The sequence below is a fragment of the Xyrauchen texanus genome, chromosome 33 (assembly GCF_025860055.1).
Source record: "Xyrauchen texanus isolate HMW12.3.18 chromosome 33, RBS_HiC_50CHRs, whole genome shotgun sequence".
Classification (NCBI taxonomy): domain Eukaryota; kingdom Metazoa; phylum Chordata; class Actinopteri; order Cypriniformes; family Catostomidae; genus Xyrauchen; species Xyrauchen texanus.
The window spans coordinates 37,055,982-37,066,972 of record NC_068308.1 but is presented as its reverse complement, the minus strand read 5'-3'; the positions used below and the strand labels follow the sequence as shown (position 1 = coordinate 37,066,972).

Sequence of the window (10,991 nt, the reverse complement as noted above, 5' to 3'; positions counted from 1 at the left end):
GGGCAAATGGGCAGCAGTTGGGTCACTAGGAGCCACCCCCCTGTGCATGACACTGCACTTTCAATGATCTTGAAAAATAAATGAATTGCACATTTTTAAATATGTTGAAAAAAAGAGTGGGAAAAATTGAATAACGAGTGACCCTTAAAATGACTGCTCTGTCTCTCACTTGTCTTTTATCAAGTGGCCAGTTGCCAAACTGGTTCTTGCAATTGCACCTGTTCAGATATGTTTGAAACGGAATCCAGTTACCTCTATTCATGTGTTTCTCTCTATTCCACTCTCAACAGGTACAGTAGGCATGAATTGTATGTTTGACCTCAAGAAACCTGTACTACAGTAGGTCCTACTCCTCAAGAACCAGAGCACCCTCATTTCTGGCCTCCATATACCCGGTATAGATTCACTCTAGAATACTGTGCGATTTCTACCTTTCTGATTACATTGACTTATTTTAAACTCTTAAGTACAACACTGCAGACTCCTGAGATTTCCATACTGCACCAGTGAAGACCATGAAGACTCTAGTCACATCAGTCTTCGAAGACAAGTTTACACATGACACACATTTATGACCGCCGCCATGCTGGGATCACATGACCAGCCAAATATTATGGTGTGTTCAAGTCATGATCGTATTTATGATTTCTGACCTCGTAAGTGCGAACTTCCCAGATGGACTTAAATGCATCATTACTTTATTTTCTCAATTATCCCTCGTAATTGTAGACGTTCACTTGTGGAATACAATTTATCATTTTTACAATGACATCGGTAACTGGAAACTTGTAAAAGAATGAGGTGCACAGCAGGAAAAACAAACCTCTTAGTTATCAAGTCCCCTTTGCTATCTCTCAATGGACCTGTGCCCATGTTCCTTTACCATTATATCTATGATTTTCTATTCACCATAAAACAGGTTATTATTGTTTTTTCCTTAGCAAACCAACTAACTAGCTATTTTTTTACACTTCAACAAGTAATAACATGCAGAAGCCTATTTTGTAAGGCAAAAATACAACAGTGACTTTTTGGGCTTTTGTTCACCTTGATCACTGATCATAAAAGCATGAAAGCAAAGGTTCAGCATTTTTATTAAATACATGTTTATTACATCCATATGCATTAAACAATATTGATCTAATAAACAGTCTGCACTATTAAACACTCAAGCAAACATCTAATAACTCTGAATTAATAAAGTAATAAATATTAGGATAAGGAATTTGCTCATAGTCATTCTAAGGGGGTGTGATAAACACTTGACATGCAACCCTTTTATAAAAAGTACTGAGGCAAAATCATGGTACAGGGTGCAATGATGGTATCAGATGGTACGGAGTTTTTTTTCCCTCTCTGTAGGTGTGTCTACAGGATTGTGATGCATTTTAAATCATTAAAAGCTTCCTGCTCAGCAATTTAATGCACAGTATGTTGAAGAGCTGTTGGTTAAACCTGTCTAAGGTGAGTTTTTCTGTCTTACTCTTTATCATGTCATAATCTATATCCTCTTTTTATATGCATATTTATCCCTGTGAACTTGATTGAGCACATTACACAGTTAAGCATTGGGCTATATTTTTTCATAGTCATTGATTATAAGTTATAAGACAACAGATAATAATGATTAATTACGTAATAAACTATTCGAAGAACATTCAATCTATTCTCTACAACAACAATATGATAAAAGGCACCAATGTTTAATAATCAATTGCATCTATTTATCAATAAGCCTAATAATTAAATGTATATGTATTTGTTTTATCTGTTTTGTAACACTTTACAATAAGGCTGCAGTATATTAGTTAACAACATTAGTTAACATGAACAAACAATACTTATTAGGTATTTATTCATCTTAGTTAATGTCAATTTAAACATATAGTAACACATTATTTTAAATCAAAAGTTGTATTTGTTAACATTAGTTAATGCACAATTAATTTACATGAACTAATAATGAACAATAGTATTTTTATTAACTAAAATTAACAAGGCAAGGCAATTTTATTTGTATAGCACATTTCATACACAATGGCAATTCAAAGAAAAAAAATTATAAAAACAAAAATCAATTTAAGATAAATAAGAATAATTTAAAAATCAATTAAGAATAAAAAGTAATAAGATAAATAAAGAAAAAAGTATAAAAAAAATTTGAATGAATAAAAAAAAATTATAATACAGAAATAAAATGATGCGGTGTAATCAGCAAGTGCAGCACAGTGTTCAATGAATAACATTTTGTTTTGAGTGAGCCCTTGATATACGTCTGATATGTTTATATTCAACAAGTATATCTGCAATGTGTTTAGGTTCTAGGTCATTTGAGTGATTTATAAATGAGTAATAGTACTTTCAAATCAATTGTAAAGGTAACTGGAAGCAAGTGTAAAGATCTGAGGACTGGAGTAATATGCTCAGATATTTTGGTTCTGGTTAGAGTCCTGGTAGCAGCATTTTGCATGAGCTGCAGATGTCTGTGAGGAGGTTCGTTGGGAGGGAAAGGAAGAAACGGGAACCTTGGGATTTCAAATAGATACAGTATAACTTTAATTAAACAAACTAAAAATACTCTCAGTAGATCACAGTCACAATTCAATTCAGTCTTTTTTCTGTCTGGTAGATCTCTCTCCTTTCATCTCTCCCCAGTGCTTACTGCAATCAGAAACAGTTGTTAGACATAATAGCGCTCTAGTGTGTGCACCCTTACCGCTTTCTCTCTCTCTGGACGAACGCTCAACACCGCCCCCACCACCACCACAATGTCTAATGGTCTTTTTGGTAAGGCTGGTGAGAAGTCCATTGCAGTAGTCCACCCTTCTGGTGATGAATGCATAAACAAGTTTCTCTAAGTCTTGACTGGATACAAAACATCTGATTATCACTATATTTGTTTTTAGATGATAGTAGATTGATTTTGTTACTGATTTGATGTTACTACTGAAACAAAGGTCTGACTCCAAAACGACACCAAGATTCCTTTCTTGTTTTTTTTGTCTTAAGACCCGTGGAGTCAAGGTATGTGTTCACCTTGGGAATTTCACCTTTGTTGCCGAATACAATGGCCTGTGTTTTGTTCTTGTTAAACTGAAGGAAGTTTCAGCACATCCAACAGTTAATTTCATCAATGCACTTGCACCATTTACCAGAATCTATAGGGCTGTAATCATTCGGCGGTGGGGCTAGGTTAATCTGGGCATCGTCTACATAGCTATGGTATGCAATTTGTTTATTTTTCATAATTTGGCATAGTGGAAAAATATACAGGTTGAACAGGAGCGGTGAGTCTTGTGGGACTCAGATTCATAGTTCCCTATGTTCACATAGTAACCCCTCCCTTTCTAGATATGACCTCAAAAAGCTGAGGACTGACCCAGAGAGCCCTACCCAATTGTCTAGTCTGTCTAGTAGAATGTTGTGGTCCACAGTGTCAAAGGCAGCACTGAGATCTAGTCATAACAACACTTATATTTTGCCTGAATCAGTATTTAGCTGAATATCATGAAGAATTTGTATGAGCGCCCTCTCTGTGCTGTGATACAGTAGGAAACCAGACTGGGAATTGCCCAAGTAGCCATTCAAGTTTAAAAATATGTTCAGATAACTGAAAATATCTTTTTCAATTTCACAGGGAGCCTATATTGTGGGTTAGTTAATCTTGCTAGAGTAGCAAAAAGAAACATAGTGGTGTTGTTTATATTGCTATTTATAATGATTGAGAAGAAGGTCTTAAGGCATGAATGCTGTATTTATATATGTTATAATGACAAGGAGCATTAAATTAACAGGAATCACCCGCTGTAGGATGAGGGGGTCCGTGGTGACGCTCTCCTGTATGCTCCTTAATGGGTGGCAGTACTGCAAGTAACTTTGTTTCAAGAGCTGCATTCATTTGTAGAAGTCTGTGGCAGTTTGAGCATCAAGTGGAGTTTGAGCCAAAAAGAGGCCTTTCTCGTCTGTCTGTGTGAAGGCAAACTACCAGTCTACCAGTCTTCTAAAGCCGGCAGTTTACATTCCTGAAACGGTACAGACTGGTAGACCACTTTGACAGAAAATAATTTTGTTTGTAGTAATATTTCAGTTCCAAAAGTCTCTGGATTTGGTGTGAGTGACAAAGTAGGTCCTTTGAGCACTGTGCTGAACAGCTGATATGGAAATAAGAGGTTAAACTACAAAAGCAAGCTAGCAAAGCATGGAGCAGTAAGCAAAAGCGTCCGAACACTAGCGAAGCAGGAAGTCAGAGATTCATAAATTACGTAAAAAATAAAAAAATCGAATCGAAAACTAAGGTTAACGAATGGAACCTTATTGTAAAGTTTTACTATTTGTTTATTTTATTTATTCATTTTTATCCTAATGGTTTTAATAAGGGGACATCATTCTGGTTTTATCTCTGGCTATCTATCTAGTTTTCATCAGAATGTTTCCAGTTACACAACATCTGCTGGTATTCACAATCATTTCAGTCCTTTCACTGAGTAAGTTCTTATTTACCATATGAGACAAAGTCCATGGTCTTTCAATGTTTCAATTATCTTTCTTCTTCCTTAACAGCCAGGGCACAAACTACAACGTTAGGTAATTGTAGACCTGTGAATTCATAATCAATAAAAAAAAAATGATTGTGTGAAGTGTGCAAAAATGTTCCTGAGAAATCATTAACAGCATTTGTATTTGTGTCCATTCTTTCAGGTACAACAACAGTAGCAAACAGCATTACGAGTGATGGAAGCTTTACTACTACAACCAGTATGTTACTGTATATCTTACCCAGAATCAGACAGAAAAACTAAATCTTGCTCAAGTAGTAATTAACTCAACCTTTGCTTTTTAATGTACCTAAAGGAAGTGTTTTAGAATATAATACTGTCTTTTTGTTTAGCACCCATTCCACAAATATCTGCTCACCCAGGTAATTACAGACCTGTGAATTCATTGTCTATTGTGTGAAGTGAAGAAATCATTAACAGCATATGTATTTGTGTCCATTCTTTCAGGTGCAACAACAGCGGCAAGCAGCATTACGAGTGATGGAAGCTTTACTACAACAACCAGTTTGTTACTGTGAATCATGTCACACCAATTTAAAAAATTAAAATGAAAGGGAAAAATTGGAATGCTCAACCACGAGCTCTAAGTGCCCAACGGTCAATGGATGTAGACAGACGTCCCGTCCCGCCAGTTAAAAGAGCCAATCACCTTTTAGATACAGACATCACCTGTCAATAAACTCTATAAAGCATGTGCGCATTAGCTATACAAGCCGGGAACATTTTTGGAGTAATATGAGGTAAAGAATCACAATTAATGATTCCAGTATTGTCCGATTTTATTGCTGATTTGAAATATGTTATTTGATCTTGACCAACCGTTTTTGAGATTTCTGCGTTCCCCCGTTCATGTAGATATGAGCTGCACTGAAATGACTAGAAATAGTCTACCGAGGGCGTTCCAAAGATAAAGACAGTGGACTGACTTGCTAGAAAGACTTTAGTCACACTCAAATACTGTACACCATTCACAGGTTGAATTCATCTCAGCAGCAAAAAACACAGATCACCACATGATCCAATAAAAAATTACTTTTAATTACAATCTTTAAAAGTTAATACAACATACCCAAAATAAAAATACAACAATAAACACAACACAACACAATTATAAATCAGCACTATTCATCCATGCATGGAGCCCAAGATGAGTCAAATCAGTCCACTTCAGTTTAAAAACGATCCATCTACATAAGCAACAGCTCAGCGTCTCACTGGGGTTATAAATACAATTATTATTTAATTATTTATTTTTAAACACAATTCAAAATCGTATTTTATCTAATTACACAATGATGACTCATAGACATTATAGACATTACAGTTTTATCGTCTGTTAATGCCAGATTTTCTGTAAAGCTGCTTTGAAACGATGCGTGTTGTGAAAGGCGCTATTCAGATAAATTTGACTTGACTTGGTTACAACCGTCAAGCTCATCCTAAATCGGATGTCTTCAACACAAACAGCGATCTCAGTTTGTGACACAAGAGAGAAAATAATTAGCCGTAATAAAATAATTATGTGCAAATATATTTATATATTTATTTTTAATAAATGGCAGTCCCAGTCCATATCAGACTGCCCATCTGATCTTCTCCGCTTCCTCGACAACGTCTCCAAAACCGAACCTCAAGTATAAAGCAATCCAATTAGAAAACACGCCTTGCAAAAGAGTGCGAATAAAACAACAACAAGAAAGCTTGCATCAACAAATATTGTTTCTACAGCTGAGATGTCATTCTCTCGTGCAACATTCAAACCCCCATCTACAAAATTAATGCTGGTATCCTTTTTATCCAGTCAGCTCTGATACATCACAGTCAAAGCCATTAGTCCCAGATGGGGATAATTAGTTTATGTCCAAAATATCAATTTAAGTTTCCTGTGTGAGCAATGCACAGCATATACGGCTGTCAGGTGACAAAAGAACGAAGAACGCTTTGGGCTCTTGTACTAGCATCAGTCTTTGACACCTTGGGAGTGAGAATGTGTTTAATAGATCACAGTACATTGTTGGCAAGGAGATTGGCATTAAGTGACAACACCCATCCACAATCAAAAAGATAAACCACAACAAACACTGCAAACAAAACCATCTCAAACATCACAGACATGCAATAGTGAAAGAACACACATAAATAAGTAAAATGCCTCCCCCACTCCACCTGTTATCCATCTGACATATCATATAGATAGAAGATCAGAAACTTATGCAAACCTGCATTTTTTTAACTGTACTTTACGCAAGTGTTTTAGAATATAACTCTGTCTTTTTGTTTAGCAAACATTGCACCATCAACTACAAACCCAGGTAATGAAAGACCCTTGAATTGGAGCTAGTTTTGCTTTTTCAAACATGAACCTCACAAATAAGAGTGAAATGCAAAGAATCTTCATCCAAACTTTTATATTTTCTGTGTTCATCATTGTCTCTGCAGTACCACAGATATTCTATCCATTTGGCTTAGAGGCAGGAGAGACACAAAAGAATATTGGTGAAGAAAACTCTTATCTGGTCAACATATCCAGTCCATTTATATTCTTCGGTCGAGCATTCAGCCAGATATATGTGAGGATTCAGTTTCTTTCTCTAATGTGAATTGCCAATACTTTATAAACACAACTGTGATACGCCTCTGTTTTATGCAGTCTAGTTCATACATTTCTGTTTGTCTTGGTGGATTTTTACAGATTTCTCTTTCTTACAGGTAAATGGTAACGGATTCCTTTCATTCAAACAACCTTTGTATGAATTGGAGAATTTTGTCTTTCCTGCTGCTGGAAGTGAAGATCTCATTGCTCCTCTCTATACTGACATTGATGATTATATGTCAGGTGTGGTCTCATATCATGAGTACACAAATGGAAGTGTACTTACTCGGGCATCTCAGGAGATAAACCAGTATTTCTCTCGTAATGACTTTAATGCTAATTGGGTCTTTGTTGCGACTTGGAACTATGGAAGTTTTTATGGTGGCGTAAGTTTTTTTATACCTCCTGAACTATAGCGGTTCAAACTTCATCCACAAAGACACAGACTTTGTAGAATAAAACTTGATATGCTCTGGGCTGCAGTGACGATCTGTGTTTTTTGTTTTGTTTTTGTCAATCTTTTCAGAAATCGTTGTTTCAAGTTGTTTTAATTTCTGGAGGTAATCGTTCTTTCGTTCTGATGAATTACGGTGACATGGAAGAAGCGCAGTCAGAAGTGCAGGTAAAAACAAAATACATCACTGTAACACTGTACTTTGTCTTATATGTACAAATAATGTGGAGTGGTGGTGGCATAGTGGGCTAAAGCGCATAACTGTTTATCAGAAGGTCGCTGGTTTGATCCCCACAGCCACCACCATTGTGTCCTTGAGCAAGGCACTTAACTTCAGGTTGCTCCAAGGGGATTGTCCCTGTATTAAGGGCTCTGTAAGTCGCTCTGGATAAAAGCATCTGCCAAATGCATAAATGTAAATATATGTTGTTTTATGGTTTACACAGGCTGGCTATAACACAGCAAACTCTGAACACTACTTTGTAATTCCTCACTCAAACGAATTTAACTACTTACCAAACCTCAAATACTCCAGTAATGTAAATGTTCCAGGCCGTTGGTTCTTCAGTGTCTCAAACGGTAGGAGTTTCATCACAAATATATGTTTTATGATCAGTTTGTTTATCTTATGTTTTATGTGTTGAACGATACCAAAAAACTGAAAACACAGAATGCTAATAGTCAAGTCATATTTATTTGTGTATTCACAATACACATCATTTCAAAGCAGCTTCACAGAACATCATACTGTAGTGCCTGTTAAGTCCACATTGAGCAGTTCCATTAAAAATCATGCATTGGTATTTTGCAAAAGATTTTGTTTCAACAACCCACATTAAGCAAATCAAATATGATATCCCTATAGAATGTATTTGATATGTGCAGTATATACATGCAAGCATAACATGCAAATACACTTTCAGCATACAATTCAACAAACTGCATATTTAATGTGTGGTGTGTGTATCCCTTTAGAGATTCTCATTGGACTTAGAATGACTATTAGATCATTTTCAGACCTAACACAGACTGGAAACATTGAGACTGTTTTAAAGCAAGTAAGTCTTTGAACTGTTCATGCAAAAGGCATTGTCATTGGATAGAAGTGAAAATACTGTATGTAAAATTCTAATACATTTAATTTGTCTGTCTATTTTGTGTTTCAGCTGAAACAAGAGCTGATTAATCGTGGGGTCTCAAACACCTTAGACCTGAAATTAAGAGCAGTTAAAAAGACAAATCCATAATACCAGTCTCAGGGAGTGGGTGGGGCACACAATACACTGGTTTATTATATCTCTGACACTATATATACACTTGCTATTTAGAATGGGAAAGAGAAAGGAATGCCATTCCACAGGACTTTCATCTGTGGTTAACCTTCAACACACTTTCTGTCCCCTATCAGATTATGCATTTTAAAAAGACTATCTTCTCCAATAATATGTTTTTTATCCATCTGTAAATGATTAACCTTAGTTAAATGCATTAGCTATCATGAACTGACAATTAACTTTATTTTTTGTAGCATTTTTTTATATTGGTTAATGTTAATTAAGGAAAATAGAATTGTTCATTGTTAGTTCATGTTGGTAAATTAATAACTCATCCATCCTTCTTCAAAGGCCAATTGTTCTATATAGGGTCACGGGAAGTGCCGAAGCCTATCCCAGCTGTCTCGGCTGAAGGCAGGGAAACACCCGGCTTAGACAGATGGCCAGACCATCACTGTAGTTCATAATGCATCAACTAATGTCAATGTGTTTTAATTTTCTATAAATATGCTTTCGAAAATGTATTGTAAAAGTGCTTGACAAATAAAAACGAATTGAAAAATTTTAATTGAAATTAAAAGATAATTACTTTTGGTCCTCCTGATTCTTCATCATGCTTTTGCACCACAGATGCAGAAAATATTTTTATTTCCAACGTGATCACACAGGAAGTCGGCATGTTGTTTCTGAGAGTTCCAGTACCATAGGATCAAGCACATTATACCAACTCACTGACAGTAATCGCATTCGCATTATCAGTGACGAGCTCGTTTCAGAGGTTGCATTTATTTCCTCTAACATTATATTTTGTGTCCACTGATGGTTTGGGATAGGTTTAGGGTTTTCATTAGCAGGTACTGTTTAAAAAATATGCATTCTTCTTTACTTCATCCCGTACAGCTGAAAACAACTAACTATTTTTCCCCTTGCAAAATAGTGGCATTTTTCTTGGACAATGTTCAACAGCACACAGACATCACTGTCCGGTACAATATAGTTGACACTGCATCCATTTTAAAAAATGTACAGTATGTTTTTATAGTGCTATGAACTCTTATATGTCAAGATATCATGGTAAGTTTGATTTTCAAATTCATGACCCTTTTAAAGTATCCAAATATATACCAAATGTTATCCTCCTACAACATGAATTATCCCCTTTTTTCCCCTTGCAAAATAGTGCCATTTCTTCTTGGTCAAGGAGAGGCACAGATTAATGTGGGTCCACCCAATAAAGCTGGTGAAATACAAGACTACTAATATTTTGCAAAAATATAAAATAAAAATGCATTACGTTGCAGGCAAATTGCTTACATGTAAGATAATCATCACATTCCTGTCATATTAGGACATATATTAGGCTCTGGTAACCTTGGGATATGATACCCGAGGTTGAGATATGGAAACATATATAATAATATTAGCATAGATGCCATTCATTTTTTGTGCAGAGTAATAGATCATGATTCTGGTTCCGGCAGACCGAACTAAAGCCTAATTGTGGTTTGATGGATAATTTAGGTGTATATCTGTCTAAATAGATGAGTCTTTAGTCAAGACTTATAATGAGTGTGTGTGTCTGTGTCCCGAACAGTGTTAGGGAGACTATTCCACAGTTTAGGAGTCAAATAGGAAAAGGATCTTCCTCCTTTTGTGGATTTTGATATTCTAGGAACTATTAACAAGCCAGAATTTTTCAATGGTAATGAACGTGATGGAATATAGCGTGTCAGATGGTCACTTAAGTACTGCGGAGCTAGACCATTCAAAGCTTTGTACATAGTTAACACAATGTTAAAATACAAAATTTAACAGGTAGCTAATATAATGATGATAAAATATAGCTAATACGATCATATTTATTGGTTCTAGTCAGCACTCTGGCTGCTGCATTTTGAACCTATTAAAGTTTAATTAGTGAAAATCCAATTTGTTTTTGGTGAGATCAGACCAAAATATAACTCCTTTTTCACAATACATTTCCTTGCACCATGAAGCACTAGAAAATGTAATCAAGCTTGAAATCATGATTGTGCCTAGAGACTGCAATTGCAAGATGTACAGTTCAAAATTAGTTAAATTTTTATTTATTTTCAGACAAAACCGACAGGTTC

General features: G+C 35.6%; 1 protein-coding gene across 3 annotated transcripts; it reads left to right on the top strand.

Moving 5' to 3' along the window:
* The first annotated feature begins 1,407 nt into the window (after positions 1–1,407).
* On the top strand, positions 1,408–9,466 carry LOC127627222 (sushi, nidogen and EGF-like domain-containing protein 1). 3 transcript variants are annotated; one of them, XM_052103564.1, is made up of 13 exons: positions 1,408–1,464; positions 4,416–4,484; positions 4,561–4,584; positions 4,699–4,755; positions 4,889–4,918; positions 5,004–5,060; positions 6,839–6,868; positions 6,996–7,126; positions 7,266–7,535; positions 7,676–7,771; positions 8,050–8,182; positions 8,579–8,661; positions 8,770–9,466. In XM_052103564.1, the coding sequence occupies exons 2-13, from the start codon at positions 4,427–4,429 to the stop codon at positions 8,848–8,850; spliced, it is 1,050 nt and encodes a 349-aa protein (XP_051959524.1). In that variant the 5' UTR covers positions 1,408–1,464; positions 4,416–4,426; the 3' UTR covers positions 8,851–9,466. The 3 variants fall into 3 exon arrangements, with proteins under 3 accessions (XP_051959524.1, XP_051959525.1, XP_051959527.1); XM_052103565.1 differs by lacking the exon at positions 1,408–1,464 and having other exon boundaries at positions 4,414–4,484; positions 5,004–5,070; XM_052103567.1 differs by lacking the exon at positions 1,408–1,464 and having other exon boundaries at positions 4,426–4,453; positions 5,004–5,070.
* Positions 9,467–10,991: the final 1,525 nt, after the last annotated feature.

Coding starts and splice junctions, on each gene's coding strand:
- LOC127627222 (XM_052103564.1), top strand. CDS start 4,427: ATGTTTCCAGTTACACAACATCTGCTGGTATTCACAATCATTTCAGTC. Junction 4,756..4,888: donor AAGCTTTACTACTACAACCA/GTATGTTACTGT, acceptor CTTTTTGTTTAG/CACCCATTCCACAAATATCT. Junction 8,183..8,578: donor GTTCTTCAGTGTCTCAAACG/GTAGGAGTTTCA, acceptor GTATCCCTTTAG/AGATTCTCATTGGACTTAGA.